This window comes from Poromitra crassiceps, assembly GCF_964638095.1.
Source record: "Poromitra crassiceps genome assembly, chromosome: 19".
Classification (NCBI taxonomy): Eukaryota; Metazoa; Chordata; class Actinopteri; order Beryciformes; family Melamphaidae; genus Poromitra; species Poromitra crassiceps.
This window is the reverse complement of record NC_139646.1, coordinates 11,226,489-11,243,288: the sequence shown is the minus strand read 5'-3', so window position 1 is coordinate 11,243,288 and position 16,800 is coordinate 11,226,489. Positions and strand designations below refer to the sequence as shown.

Sequence of the window (16,800 nt, the reverse complement as noted above, 5' to 3'; positions counted from 1 at the left end):
GGGAACGAGAGTGAGGAAGAGAGATGAAGAGAGAGAAAGAGACAACAGTCTTGCATTCAACAAGGAGGGAGAGAAAATTAAGCTCTTTGTAAAAGTGTGTTTCTACCTTGGCGATTCCAAGGCACACAAAAGAGAAGCATCACTTTTGCTGCATTAAATAATTGCAGGGGCATCAATGTGTAAAAGGCAGAGAATGGCCCCAAACCCTTATGTAAGTCTTATGCATCCAAAAACTAGACCATGTCTCACTTCCCTCACTTAAGTTCCAATGATTAAATGGAACAATTACTGCACTGTAGGCTAAATTTACTAACCCACAAGACTGAAACCTGTCTAGTGCCCATTTGGCAGATGCTCTTGTATAGCCTACGGGGGGGCGGGATGCAGTGCAAATGCGCTATTAATGTCAACTATATATCAGTGAGCACCAGTCCTTTGCTCTAATGCCAGCGGGCACACCCATGGCACACCCATGGTACACCCACTGTAGCTCCCCTTATGGCACCCTCCCTTCCCTTCATCCACACCTCAATCAAAAGGAAAGAAAAGAACAAAGAGAGAGAATATCTCTTCACACGCTTTGATTAGAATCTCAAGAAATACCGTTTTAACGCAAAACCTTTATGTAGGGTTGGAATTAGGCTAAAACAGAACAGCTTATCGGTTTAATAGTCAATAGTTAGTTTAATAGATAGGCTTCTACAGAGTAAAAAGAAGGTAGCCATGTTTCAGTCTTCAGTCTTCACTATACAAATCAGATTTTTTTTTTATCGTTCGCGTTGTTCAGAGAACATGCTAACACAGATGGCATTGGCCAAAATCTTTAAGTGCGAGAGGATCCTTTATCCTACTATGAGTTTCATGCCCGATGCTTAACATGCTGCTGCTCAGTCAGTTTCTCCTCTCAGTACAAGTTTGGATTCTTTGCAGAGGGCGATCAATATGCCCTCCCAAAAAATCCTTTCAGATGCATCTTAAAAGGGTCATTTGTGAAAGCCGTCATAAGTTACACAACCTGGACAACCGATGGGGCATTTCGGGGGCAGGAGTCCCAGAGTGAGGCAAGGTAGCAAGGAATGTTTTTTTGGCATTTGGAGGGAGATTTTATGGCAAGTATTAAAGAACAGATGCATTGGCCTTGTGAAGTGGTGCTGGAGGACACTTTGCTGGGGTCGCCCTGGAGCCTGCTTCCTGTCTCTTTCTCTTACATATTTCAATACAGTATATACTGTATATATACATATATATATATATATATATATATATATATAGTATATATATATACTGTATATATAGTATATGCTTTCACTTGTTTCACACCATCACTCACAAATCTTTGTTGGATCCATCTTAAGTCTTTCCCTGCCAGCGTATTTTTTTTTTTTTTTTTTAATAATAAATGTTGCCAGCCACTGCCAGCATTTTTGGTCATTTTCACTAATCTTCCAAGACCCACAGAGTATTTTTGTTCTACGAATATGTAAACACTGAATATATCAAAAGAAAGAACAGAGCCTCTATTTTCATACAAAAAAACAAACAACATTTTATTCTAGCTTAATTCATTATTGTTTTATAAACACTTGAATGTTGGTCGTTTTCATCAAAAAGCGTTGTCGAAGCTGAGGAAAAATGCTTTTTTTGTAAACAACAGTCATTTTTAAGGATCCCGAACCCGAATCCAATGTCTCTCAGAGCGAATACTGTTACACCAGAATGTGCAGAACATGTGTGTCAGTGCCCGTCTGCAGTCACACATTTCGCAACTCAACCCACCCTGGAGAGGTGGGCCCGAGTCTCAACTCAACCCACCCCGGAGAGGTGGACCCGAGTCTCAACTCAACCCACCCCGGAGAGGTGGGCCCGAGTCTCAACTCAACCCACCCTGGAGAGGTGGGCCCGAGTCTCAACTCAACCCACCCTGGAGAGGTGGGCCCGAGTCTCAACTCAACCCACCCTGGAGAGGTGGGCCCACCCGAGTCTCAACTCAACCCACCCTGGAGAGGTGGGCCCGAGTCTCAACTCAACCCACCCTGGAGAGGTGGGCCCGAGTCTCAACTCAACCCACCCTGGAGAGGTGGGCCCACCCGAGTCTCAACTCAACCCACCCTGGAGAGGTGGGCCCGAGTCTCAACTCAACCCACCCTGGAGAGGTGGGCCCGAGTCTCAACTCAACCCACCCTGGAGAGGTGGACCCGAGTCTCAACTCAACCCACCCTGGAGAGGTGGGCCCAAGTCTCGTCCAGTCGGGCGGGCGATGGTTCTCCGTGTCTGGACGTGTCGAGTCGGCATTCTCAGCACCATAGCTGTCGATACCAGCTTCATTCTCAGCACCATAGCTGTCGATACCAGCTTCATTCTCAGCACCATAGCTGTCGATACCAGCTTCATTCTCAGCACCATAGCTGTCGATACCAGCTTCATTCTCAGCACCATAGCTGTCGATACCAGCTTCATTCTCAGCACCATAGCTGTTGATACCAGCTTCATTCTCAGCACCATAGCTGTTGATACCAGCTTCATTCTCAGCACCATAGCTGTCGATACCAGCTTCATTCTCAGCACCATAGCTGTCGATACCAGCTTCATTCTCAGCACCATAGCTGTCGATACCAGCTTCATTCTCAGCACCATAGCTGTCGATACCAGCTTCATTCTCAGCACCATAGCTGTCGATAGCAGCTTCATTCTCAGCACCATAGCTGCCTGATACCAGCTTTTTGACCAGCTAGTTTTTCCTATTCAATCCAATGGGAGACGTGTGGCTGTCCACTGCTTCCGGATTTTGGCGAAGCTTCACCTTCACTTGTCTTTAACCCTGGACGTGCTGTACTATCTCACACTATCTGTGCGTAACAGAGCCCTCTATCATATAACAGTGAAAACACGGATTGATGTGAAAACATGTCATTTGTGTTGAAACAGTTTTGGGGTTTTTTTTTCTCAAAAGGAGTGGGTAGTCCACTCAACATTATTATCTTTTATTTATGTAGAACCAAAAGAAGAGGAAGACGACAACTAATTATGTTGACACTTTTAGGTGAGACACCAGACTGACTGCAGAAGACATTGGAACGTGTGTGCAGGCGAGGGAAGAATGGAGATCCAGCATTTCCAGCATATGATTCAACCTCAGACCAGCAGCACACATGTGGTTCCAGAGGTGGTGGCCTTAACCACTTGACTATCTTTGGGTACGTTATTTTGCAATTTAGGTGAATATGTGCTGCGAGAAAAAAAACATTCCTTAGTCTACTTAATATGATCAAATTTATTTTCTTTCTTCTTGGTGGGAGGGGGGGGGGGGGGGGGGGGGGGCGGGGGGTTAATCACGCCTGTATCCGGTTTAACAGTACAATTTCAAGAGATTTGAATCCCAGATCAGACCAAAATAATGTATTACCATACCAAAGTGACATCCATGCAGTACTACACTACATAAGATTTTTATGAACTCTAGTCTGAGTTGTAACACCAAGTTCTGGCAGCGTTTAATTTAGTAATGCAATTCTACTTGTTCCCTTTAAGAAATGTAGTCTCCCAGATTTGAGCAATAGACTGCAAACGATGAAAAGTGAAATGAGCCTGCTGATATGTAGGTTAGTTTTCATCATCCAACTGGTCCTGAGTCAGCTGTCTACTGACTCACTACTCTAACAAGGGGCCAGCACCAGTGGGAGTGTGACACCCAGCTGTGTGTGCTGGTAAAGGCACGCAACTAGACCAGTTTACGGCAAGTTGCATGTGAACTCATTTAAGATCATCAAGGGAAGGGTGTGTGTGTGTGTGTGTGTGTGTGTGTGTGGTTTCATCACACAGACACACACGCACACACACACACACACACACACACACACACACACACACACACACACACACACACACACACACACCAAGCCAGACAGGTGGCAAAGGTGTCAAAACATGAGACTCGTCAAGAAACCTGAATCTCCGTGACCTCAGGCCACCTCCAGGTTATGGATCTCCTGACTTTTCTATTGGCTAGAAGCTGCCTCTCGCCATGACAGCGGCCCCCCATGTCTGAATGGCTGGCCATTCACACGTTCTTCTGCAGCCTCCCTGTCTGTGAATGGCTTATCCCGGGAACCAAAGAGCTTCGTAAGCTAAATTCAGATTACAAAACGATACCCCTCGGCGAGAGTTTTTGGAGCTCGCCCCCCCTCATCCCCCCCCCCCCCCGACCCTAACCCTAACCCCCCCTCCGACCCTAACCTTAACCCCCCCTCCCCCTTCCCCAGATCAGAGGTTGGTTGGTTTGGCACTCGCAAATCAGCGCTCGCCGCTCGATTGCTATGTGTGAACAGAGGCGAGCAGGGAGCTCGCCGATGAATCACAGAGGTCCCAGGCTGCGTATCTGGTCGTGTCAGGAGAGCCATAAACGTGCTACAGCCAATGAGAGTGCAAGACACAGCGTAACTTTACTCCAGGCAAGTGGTTTGAGGAGTAAAGAAAGACAGAAAAAGTCTATGGGCCATTCTACTAAATTAAATTGGTGCAAATTGCTGTCCCACAAAGATAAATAAATAAATAAATAAATAAATAGCATTTAAGTATCCAAATCTTAGATGTTTACTAAGATCATTCTATTGAAACATCAAATAATATTTGAGATAGCAGTAAACTCGGCAAATAGCAGTTTGTGGATTCCTCTGGGATTCTCCTGGTGAAATATCTTGTAATGTGCGATCCTCTGTCACTGTTCAATCTTAAATGAAAATCACGACGACTTCAAGACTCCTGATCACAAGTACAAATTGTGTAATGTGAACAGAACAGCGATCTGACGACTTTGACCATGGGGTAGTGTGTCCGTGTGTGTGCAGTGTAGTGTAGTGTAGCAGGGTAGTGTGTCCGTGCCATTAAGGTGCTTGTAGCTGAAGCTGAGCACATAACAGCATTAGCTGTCCCGAGTCAAAGGTGACACTAGGGTAGGGCCTGGTCAGCCAATGGGCAAATGGACTGGGGCCACGACCCAGAACAGACGCTGATAATTAAGCCAATTAGGGTGTGGTGTGGGCCTTGAAGTGGTTAATGGTTTAATTAGTGTTATTAGAGAGGAGCGCGGACGAGAGACGATGGACTGTGCTTAACCCTAGACTGGAGGGAGAGAGGGCAAACCCCTTAAGTCACATCGCTAACACACAAACGCTCTCTCTCTCTTACATACACAGCATGTGAGACTGCATTATACAGTTCTGACTCAAACACACATTTTGGAGTACCGAGACAGTTCAAATCATTTTTACACCCAGTATGCATCTGGAATACACCTGGCACAAACTATGATTCAGGTAATGCTGAGTCCAAACAGGCAATGGCTAGTACAGGAGAGGTGGGGTGAACTGGGAAGAGCAGAGGACCGGAGAGGTTCACTGGCCTTTATACAGAGGACAGCTGTTTGAGGCTCTACACAGCTATAGCCAAAACTAGACAAGCTTACCAACATCAACAAGAGAGTGAGGGTGATAAAGAGGGAGAGGGAGGGAGATAACTATGAGACACAGCAAAGAAAAAATAATAGGTGTGGATAGACACTTTAGACACATATGAAGGAGAGAATATGACAGAGTGAGAGAATGAAGAAAAAGAGTAAAACAGAGAGAGAGAGAGAGAGAGGGAGAGAGAGAGAGCAGAGGCTGCTTCTGCAGCACTAAACACACAGGGGAAAGGGGAGGTGGGCTGGGCGAATTAACTTTCTGGACACCCTTGACACCCAGAAGCCAATCAGATTTTCATTAACTGGCAGAGGGACGGGCAAAGCTGGCACAAGCTAATTAACCTCTGGATCTCTCCCTGCCAAAGGAACACGAAGGGAAGCTCTCGGATGCCAGGGAAGAGTAGAGGGGAGGGAGGCAGGCGATGCCCCGGGCAGAGGCCTTCAGGTTGGGGAAATGCGTCCGAGTGCAGAGAGGCCTGATGGAGCTGCAAATGTGGAAATAGGGAGAGGGGATGGGGGGGCCGTACCAGGGAGGATTGACTGACGTCGATGCTGGCGGCAGGGGAGATGTTTAAGTTTAAGTGCGGCAGGCCTTCGTCCTGCTGGGTGGGGATGAAGAGAGTCGGAGGTGGTTGATTGTGTTGTGTCCTTGTGGCAGCATCCTCACAAATGGATGTGTCTTTATGTGTAGTTGCCTGGATGTTATGATCTTGAGGAGCTCGCCATGCTACAAAGGCCTTGAGGCTTCTGTGCGAGTAGGTGGGAGTGTGTGTGTGTGTGTGTGTGTGTGTGTGTGGTGTGGGGGTGTGTGTGTGTGTGTGTGTGTGTGTGTGTGTAATGGGCTTCTCTGCATAATCAGTTATTTTCCTCTCTCTCAAAGCTAGTGTGTGAATAAGATGAGGTGCATACTTGTCTTTGAAGATACTGTTCTATTAATAATGCGGTAATATTGACTTTATACCGATGAATGACTTCCAGCAGTTCTCTGTTTTGGACAGATTATCTGCCTGTCTATTTCTCTTTGGAGGAGATAACCTTTACGTAAAATGACAAAATGGCAAACATGGACAAACATCAAGATACAATTTGGGTGCCAATATACTGCACATCCCTCTCTTCTATGCCTGCATTCAAGTGATATGAGATGTGCTCTGCTCCTCTTGTGTGTGTGTGTGTGTGTGTGTGTGTGTGTGTGTGTGTGTGTGTGTGTGTGTGTGTGTGTGTGTGTGTGTGTGTGTGTGTGTGTGTGTGTGTGTGTGCGTGCGTGTGTGTGTGTGTGTGCGTGTTGCATGTGTCTTACCATGGAAGGCTGCCCTGGCAGAGGAGCTGGCCTCTGCAGGGGAAGAGCTCTTGGAGCGCAAATTAAAGGGTGATTGTCTGAAGCGCTCATCCAGGAACGCACTGCAACAAAGAGATATAATACATAATTTAATACATACAATTATGTATCTAATAAATAACAAAAAATGGTGAGTCTTGAAAAAATAAATAAAAGAGCATTACGTATTTATGATCAACAGAGTGTAAACAAACACCAACTATACAGAGTGAGATGGAGAGAGATTGTCTCACCTGTTTATTCCCACCATGTTACTGTCTTTATGGTCATTGGCTTTGCTGACTTTTTCTGCAAAACAGGAAATAAAAGTCATCAAAGGAAAAGTCATAACTTACACAATTTAGTCCCCCAATTGCTGAGTGCTCTACTTCTTAGAACATCTTTTTCAGTGTAATGATGAAAAAGCGGTCGATGACAGAGTTGTTACATCCCAAGAAATGCAAAAATGAATTCCATAGCTGCAACCATGTGAGCGTTCAGAGCGACCTTGGTTACTGATGTGTCTCAGAGGTCCTAGTGCCCCGTGGGTAATTCATATTGATTGCTCATTGTGTGACAGCAGCACCACTGGGTTCCAGTCCCCCCTCACATTCAAACAGTACAGAGCCCAGTTGTAAAAGGGGGGGGTGGGTTATTGTCGCTGTTGCCAGGCTAGCGATGCCCTGGCTCCCTGGGTGGGCACGCTCTGTACCCCCGCTGTACCCTCTCTGCCCTCCTTATCCTCCGTCACCCCCCCCCCCCCCGACACCCCCCCACCCCAAACGCCCCGCTCCGTCACACCGCTCGCCAAGGACAGAGGTCTCTTTCCACGTTGCCATGGCGATGCCGCACGGGAGAAATGTAAAGGGAGGGAGGGAGGGAGGGAGGGAGGGAGGGAGGGGGAGAGCGTGTGCAGCCAAGTGTGCTTGAGCCGGCATGTTTGAAAACGAGTCAGGGGAGAGAGAGAGAGAATGAGAGGAGGAGGAGGAGGAGAGGGAGGAGGAGAAGGGAAGAGGGGGCATTTGTGCAGACACCGCTCCCCGTGGGGCCGTGTGTGTGCGAGTGCGTAAAGGTGTGTATTGCAAGACAGACTGTGTGTGGGAAAGAAAGAGACTGTCAGTGTGTGAATGTGTGAATATGTATGTATGCATGTGTGAGAGCACAGAGAGAGAGGGAGAACGATTTGAACCGCGCTTGCTTTTCTGTACGTGGCATTTAAGTGAAGCAATCAGAAGCTAGATAGAGCTGTGGCTACGGGGCTACAACCTGCTCCCCCGTCGACACACGCACACCTACGTATATGTGCGCAAACACGCGCGCGCACACACACACACACACACCAACATACATGTGCGTACGCACACACACGCACGCACACACCAACATACATGTGCGCGCACACACACACACACACCTACATATATGTGCGCAAACACGCGCGCACACACACACCCACCAATATACATGTGCGCACACACGCACGCACATACACACGCACGCACACACCAACATACATGTGCGTGCGTGCGCACACACACACACACACACATGCACGCACACACCAACATACATGTGCGCACACACACACACCTACATATATGTGCGCAAACACGCGCGCGCACACACACACCCACCAACATACATGTGCGCACACACGCACGCACATACACACGCACGCACACACCAACATACATGTGCGCGCGCGCGCACGCACACACACACACACACACACACACACACACACCTACACACCTTTTCTCTGGGGGGCAATGGGTCCACTTCAAAGCTCTGTCTTTATCTAGCAATACAAACAGCTGTCTGCTGCTTCAATGTCACTTTCATGGCCAAGCAGGGAAAAAGGAGGGGAAAGCTATGGAGCACATTACTGTCATATATCCTCCCCTTTACTACAGAGCCACCAGAGGATGGACATGGAAACATGTAGGTTTTATAGTCAAGTACCACAAACAGTCCAAGGTTTACACCGATGTGCCATGGGGAAAAGGAGATGTTCTGGCGTGCACGTGTGTGTGTGTGTGTGTGTATCTACTGTTGCTCAGAGAACAGTGTGTACCTGACAGTGTGCCCCGCGCACCGTTTGTATACGTGTGTTTGAGCTGTGGAAGGAACATACCTGACAATTTGAACAGGAGTTCGGACGCCATTTTGACCGATATGTCCTGGGAGAAGAGGTCTTTCTGGGGGCGGGCCAACGTCTCGGGGAGGTTGGCCATTGGCTCGCTCTTCTCGCTCGCCCCTAAAGTGCTGAAGGCCAGCAGGTGCGAGGCAGGTGGGCCCAGTTCTGTGGGGAGCGGGTCCACCTCCATAGGCTCTGCCTTCACTGTCGCCGTCTTGTACTGGCTGTCTTTGTTGTTCTCTGTGGATGATGATGGAAGAAGCAAATTAGATTAGATTAGACATTGCTGTATATGTTAAGAATAAAGAGTATAGAATATATTCAGACTTTAGGACTAAAAACTGGGAAGGACCAGCTGGTGAAAGGAGAAAAGCAAACAAAACGGAAATGAAGCAAATATATCCTACAAAACATGTCAATTTCTTTGAATTTCTTTATTAGCGAGTTCAATCTCATTAGGTTGGATGGATTGCAGTGAAAGATTTGATATTATTAAACTGAACGATGCGTCCCCGTTCGCCTCGATTGCAGAATTATTTGAGCACAGAAGATGACACTGTGTGTGCATCACAAATAAAGATCTAACTGCACACTGAAGTTGCTGTCCTTTCTATCAAAGTACCTGGCAGACGCACTTATCCCGTACAAACGATGATTGCTTTCAATTGGAGGAGGTTAATTGCCTTCCTCAAAGCACTGAACAGTTTATTGAAACCAGGATTTCATATTGGTGTATTCAGAAGATTAATGAACTATCTTGAGCTGCTCCAGCAAACTACACAAAACAACCATGATTGTATGCTTCATCGTGCAAGCTGGACCCACTCAGAACCTCCCCTGAACGCATCAGAAATAAGCATGTTTTCACTTTTCCATTTGCAGTAGCAGATGGCACCGTGCTGTACAACTCTGAGAGCAAATAATTCCATTCCTGTCATTCTCCTTCCAAACCCTGTCTTTCAGAACCTTGCCCCACGCACTCTTTCAGAACCTTGCCCCGCGCACTCTTTCAGAACCTTGCCCCGCGCACTCTTTCAGAACCTTGCCCCGCGCACTCTTTCAGAACCTTGCCCCGCGCACTCTTTCAGAACCTTGCCCCGCGCACTCTTTCAGAACCTTCCCCCGCGCACTCTTTCAGAACCTTGCCCCGCGCACTCTTTCAGAACCTTCCCCCGCGCACTCTTTCAGAACCTTCCCCCGCGCACTCTTTCAGAACCTTCCCCCGCGCACTCTTTCAGAACCTTGCCCCGCGCACTCTTTCAGAACCTTGCCCCGCGCACTCTTTCAGAACCTTGCCCCGCGCACTCTTTCAGAACCTTGCCCCGCGCACTCTTTCAGAACCTTGCCCCGCGCACTCTTTCAGAACCCTGCCCCGCGCACTCTTTCAGAACCTTGCCCCGCACACTCTTTCAGAACCTTGCCCCGCACACTCTTTCAGAACCTTGCCCCGCGCACTCTTTCAGAACCTTGCCCCGCGCACTCTTTCAGAACCTTGCCCCGCGCACTCTTTCAGAACCTTGCCCCGCGCACTCTTTCAGAACCTTGCCCCGCGCACTCTTTCAGAACCTTGCCCCGCGCACTCTTTCAGAACCTTGCCCCGCACACTCTTTCAGAACCCTGCCCCGCGCACTCTTTCAGAACCTTGCCCCGCACACTCTTTCAGAACCTTGCCCCGCGCACTCTTTCAGAACCTTGCCCCGCGCACTCTTTCAGAACCTTGCCCCGCACACTCTTTCAGAACCTTGCCCCGCGCACTCTTTCAGAACCTTGCCCCGCGCACTCCAGTGTTCAGAGATGTGGTATGGACGGAATTAAAGGCAAAATGAGGAAATCCAAATGACACTCAAAACATGAACATTCCCTCTAAAGCCGAGCTGAGCCGGTTAGGATATAGCTGGTGATTATTAGGGCAAGAGGGCACCGGCAGGTCACACAGTCGCGAGAGGGGACGACTATGGAAGTGCATCGCATCATGCATCATTTAAAGGAGAATTTCGGTTTTTTTGAACCTGGATCCATCTCCTGGCATTAATTATGATTTGGCCACTCACCAGGCGATCTCCGCGGCGTTTCTGGCCGTCCTAGCGTTGTTTTGACATCAATAGCGTCCAAGTCAGTTGTAAAATGGAGCTGACTTGGGGCCAAGTGTGAGCCTGTCTTTCCTGCATCTAAATAGCTATTTTTATTCCCGTTTTCGCCAAATATCGTCAGAATCTGATCCCTCAAGAAGCACCACAGTGATATTTCGCCAAAGGCTGTTTCCTGGAGTCCCACAGGGATCAAATTACCTCAAACGTGATCTCGGTCACCAAGTCTCGTGAAGTCCCGCGATACTTTCCTGCCGACTGACCAAGTACAGGAGGACGCTTTGCGGTGGTGGTTTTAGCGCAACCTATGTGGGGTTTGGCATAACCTTTGTTATTTCGAATCCCACATAGGTTACGCCAAACCCCACATAGGTTGCGCTAAAACCACCACCGCAAAGCGTCCTCCTGTACTTGGTCAGTCGGCAGGAAAGTATCGCGGGACTTCACGAGACTTGGTGACCGAGATCACGTTTGAGGTAATTTGATCCCTGTGGGACTCCAGGAAACAGCCTTTGGCGAAATATCACTGTGGTGCTTCTTGAGGGATCAGATTCTGACGATATTTGGCGAAAACGGGAATAAAAATAACTATTTAGATGCAGGAAAGACAGGCTCACACTTGGCCCCAAGTCAGCTCCATTTTACAACTGACTTGGACGCTATTGATGTCAAAACAACGCTAGGACGGCCAGAAACGCCGCGGAGATCGCCTGGTGAGTGGCCAAATCATAATTAATGCCAGGAGATGGATCCAGGTTCAAAAAACCCGAAATTCTCCTTTAAATGGAAACGTATTATGCAAGATGGCAATATATAATCCTACATTTGAATTAAAATTTGCCACTTCTATAGACGGTTTTAACTTGACAACAAAAACATTCTAAATTGAACCCCCGCTCACTTCCTGTTGCAGTGTTTGCTATGGACATAAAAGAAAAAACAAGAAAAAAAAACATTCAAGTGCAGGACTGACCATTCCATGAAAACCGTCTATACAGCTGAGCGGCGAAAACAAAAGTAACGATGTCAAGTGAATATTTCTGCAGTTTGCCGAATACTGAGAAAAAGGAAGTGCTGTGGGGTTGCGCTCTGGTGAAAACCGTCTATATATGTGCAGTTTTTGTCTCAAAATGAAAATTCTAATTGAATAATGTAATTTGCATTTGACATTTCCTATCCTAGTATTGCCAATTCATTTCAACTTTTTGATTTGCACACTTTATTTAGGATGATGCAAATTGGGAAATTACAATGTATTTCCCGAACTGCATATACCGTATTTCATGTGATTATGTAGTAATGGTCTAAAAATTATAATTGATATAATTTACCGTCACGCAATCAAAAGTAGTTCATAACGTGGAGCCGAAGCTCCTTGAAATGCATTTGCCAGAGAATCAGCGCAGTGGCGAGTGCATTAAATGGCAAAGACAGGAGGCGCTGTTTTGCGTTTTACATTTGGATAACAATTTCCATTATGCCACCTTTACATTTACAGCCTAATACTGCCTTTGATGAACTGTAAAACACCCTATTAGAGAGTGCAAAACCATATGAAGGCAAATGGCAGATCAATTATAATTTTGACGCCATTATTGCATAACCACATGAAACATGTCTATGCAGTTCGTGGAAATAGATTAAAATTGTCCAATTTGCATCATTTTAAATATTAACATTTTAAATATTACATTTCCATTTGAATTATGCATTGGTGTAGGTTCACCGCGGCAAGCGGGGAAGGGAACTGGAGTTAAGCAGCCCTTTAGGTATGTTTAGAACGAGTAGAGGTGATGGAGAAACACCTCCTCCATCAGAAGCATAATGGCAGAGGCATTCTAAAGTGGTTTTCTGGGACAGAATGGGGAAGGAGTAGTAGGAGGACAGCAAGGGGATGGGATCCTGAACGTTTGCTCATGTGCCACTTATCAGACAAGTTCAAAAGGTTAGGCAAATGGAGCAGGCTAAAAATAGTTTGGAGAGAGATGGCATCTCTATTTCCGAGGTAACAGATCTTGACCGGGGGGGCTGATGGCAGGAGAGGAGTGCACTGTCTCAATGTGGCGACAGGACAGGACAGGAGGAAGACAATGCAGCGGGGTTGATACAGCACTGCTGACATGGCCACTCAGCGCCATGATGGGATATATGAATTTGGCAGGATACAGGGAGCAGCAGCCAGCGAGGGGGTACGGGGAGGTTTAGGACAGCAGGAGCACAAGGAGGGAGAGGGAGTTTAGTGACCCCGCGCTGACCCTGCCACCCCTCCCCTCACATTCTCTCCTCTGGACGGGGCGAGAGTGAGTCACCCAGGCTGGAGCATGACCTACATTGTGTGCGTGTGCCAACACGCCACAGTGTAACTATCGTGTGTGTGTTGCATGAAGGCGTGACTGAGTGTGTGGATACTGTTTGCGGGGATGATTCTAAGGGCAAGCCCCCCCTCCCCTACTGTAGGCCCAGGAGGGGTAGTGGTAGTGGCCAGTGTTCAGGGGGACACTGACAACCATCAGCCCGCTAATCCCTTAATCAGGTGGCCAGAGTTGGCCAGGAGTGGCCTGAGAAGGCGGGGTGGAGGGGTGGAGGGGTGGAGGAGATAGGGGAGGGCGGAGGGGTAGAGGGGGGGGGGGGGGGGCACCGCGCCGCCAGGGTCAACCAAGGGACACGCGCGCTTCCATCACGGGTTCACCGCACCCTAACGACAGGGGCTGAGTGGACTGCTGGGCCACACACACACACACACACACACACACACACACACACACACACACACACACACACACACACACACACACACACACACACACACACACACACACACACACACACACACACACACACACACGGTGATACTATACTGTATGTACTGGAGCTCCAGGATCTGGGATAAACATGCCTACATCACACAAAGGGCCATCACAGAGAGATCACACGGGCACCCACAGAGAGAAAAGATTTGCTCGTAAACACACCGACGTCACGTTGGAACCATCTCAACAGCCCAGATCAGAAGCCTACATACATACATACATACATACATACATACATACATACATACATACATACATACATACATACAGTACATACATACATACATACATACATACATACATCATCAGGGACTCCAGATGGAAAGTAGCCTATGGCTAAATCTGTAACAAAGCATCTCTTCCCCTATGGGGTTTAATGTTTTTTTTGTTATATGTCCCTGACAAATAAACTAATAAACTAATAAAATAAATACATACATACATACATACATACATACATACATACATACATACATACATACATACATATATATATATACCGGTATATATACATATACATACATACATACATACATACATAAAATGACCCCCATCACCCCATGCCCCACACTGATAACAGCTATGGCTTTTTGGTCCAGGTCATGACCTAATGTTTTGAAGCCAAGCCATAAAAAGCAGCTCTCAGTCCGCCTGAATCCAGTGTGTGTGTGTGTGTGTGTGTGTGTGTGTGTGTGTGTGTGTGTGTGTGTGTGTGTGTGTGTGTGTGTGTGTGTGTGTGTACACACATGTGTCATCCCCTCTGGTGCAGAAGGCTTCTCTGTGATACACCAGCTGCCATTACTGTAGGCCACAGAATCAGGTCTGAAGGAATGTCTCAGTGTGCGCGCGCGCGCGTGTGTGTGTGTGTGTGTGTGTGTGTGTGTGTGTGTGTGTGTGTGTGTGTGTGTGTGTGTGTGTGTGTGTGTGCGTGCGACTGTGCGCATGTGTGCAGCAGAGTAAAAAGGTGTGTGGCAGCCTTTCTCACAGCTCTGTTAGCTTTGTCGCTATTTCTCCAATTCCACTTAATATTCATTCAAAATACAGCATTAAAAAAAATAAAAAAAATATGTATTTACATAGAATATATAAATATTCTCAGGAACCCTGTGAAATAAAGTGGTTAAACAGGCTATTAACTACCGTACTAAGTACCGTACAAGAAATAGCTTATGCCTGTTCTGCCTAGCCTTTCAACAGTGTTCTGTTAATTTTACATTTTTGTTAATTTGAGCACAGGTGTATTATTTTATTTTTTGGGTGGCGGGGGGGGGGGGGGGGGGGGGACACACTGACTTTGGGTCATTTAAATAATAATAATAATAATAATAATAATAGAGCTTACAATATCTGTACTCACGCATGTTTCATCTTCAGGTGGTAAGATAGATATGTTCCAGGTGTTTCCACCCATGGCAATGACAGTGGCACAACAAAGCTTGCAGCTGATGTTCTCCTGCTCAGCGTCAAGAGTTTTTATAACAGAAAACGTGTCCACACAATGGAGGATGGCCCCTTTTTGAGACAATCTGTGCTTTATGCTTGTTCTGTTGACGTTTGGTTGGAGATTAGGAAGTGTGTGTTGTTTCACTTTCACTTTCCTCAAGCTTCATGTCTGTAGTACTTACAAAAACAAACGCACATGGCTGCTACTCGTAAAGCCGCCCCACCCACGTGGTTGGTGATAGCAATGCACGGTGTTGCAAGACATGTCATGTGTTATGGCCGCCGATTTGAAAATGTCACATGGATTAAGAAATCCCGCACATAGCACACCATTAAGAAGTAAAGCCATGCTTTGGATCATATCACTCATGAATAAGGGATGTTCACCAAGCCAAGTGTAAATGCACTCCTTGATCCTTCTGACATAGCGCTCAGTCTTTGAGACAGAGTGAAAGTGACTGGGGTTTGTGGGCCGCACTGTTTTTAGTGATCAACTTTGACCTCAGGTGTCTACTCGAATCAGTGCGAACGTGAGAGTCTGTCTGTGGGTGTGTGTATACAGTAGGCAGGTATAGACCCCGGATAGCTGTACAAACCATAACTAGATGGAACAGAACAGCCACGTGTCATTACTGATTCAACGCATGCAAAGCCATCATCCTGCTGTGCTTTGATGCATCGGCAGAGATGGAATAAAAAAGACGACACGTAGGCAGGCAGGCAGAGCGACGGACAGAAGGACAGAGGTACAGTATGAGGACAGTATCAGGCAGAGAGACAGACAGACAGAAGGAGAGAGGTACAGTATGAGGACAGTATCAGGCAGAGAGACAGACAGAAGGAGAGAGGTACAGTATGAGGACAGTATCAGGCAGAGAGACAGACAGACAGAAGGACAGAGGTACAGTATGAGGACAGTATCAGGCAGAGCGACAGACAGAAGGACAGAGGTACAGTATGAGGACAGTATCAGGCAGAGAGACAGACAGACAGAAGGACAGAGGTACAGTATGAGGACAGTATCAGGCAGAGAGACAGACAGACATAAGGACAGAGGTACAGTATGAGGACAGTATCAGGCAGAGAGACAGACAGACATAAGGACAGAGGTAAGTATGAGGACAGTATCAGGCAGAGCGACAGACAGAAGGACAGAGGTACAGTATGAGGACAGTATCAGGCAGAGCGACAGACAGACAGAAGGACAGAGGACAGTATCAGGCAGAGAGACAGACAGACAGAAGGACAGAGGTACAGTATGAGGACAGTATCAGGCAGAGCGACAGACAGAAGGACAGAGGTACAGTATGAGGACAGTATCAGACAGGCAGAGCGACAGACAGACAGAAGGACAGAGGTACAGTATGAGGACAGTATCAGGCAGGCAGAGCGACAGACAGAAGGAGAGAGGTACAGTATGAGGACAGTATCAGGCAGGCAGAGCAACAGACAGACAGAAGGACAGAGGTACAGTATGAGGACAGTATCAGGCAGGCAGAGCAACAGACTGAAGGACAGAGGTACAGTGTGAGGACAGTATCAGGCAG

General features: G+C 47.3%; 1 protein-coding gene across 1 annotated transcript in view; it reads right to left on the bottom strand.

The window, feature by feature from the left end:
* Positions 1-16,800, bottom strand: part of znf827 (zinc finger protein 827) — a gene marked incomplete at both ends in the record, with an annotated part of 107,080 nt that overhangs the window by 13,867 nt on the left and 76,413 nt on the right. The window contains 3 exons of the mRNA XM_083656095.1: positions 6,759-6,859; positions 7,031-7,085; positions 8,911-9,153. Coding sequence (XP_083512221.1) covers positions 6,759-6,859; positions 7,031-7,085; positions 8,911-9,153 — 399 coding nt within the window. The remainder of the gene's footprint in view (positions 1-6,758; positions 6,860-7,030; positions 7,086-8,910; positions 9,154-16,800) is intronic.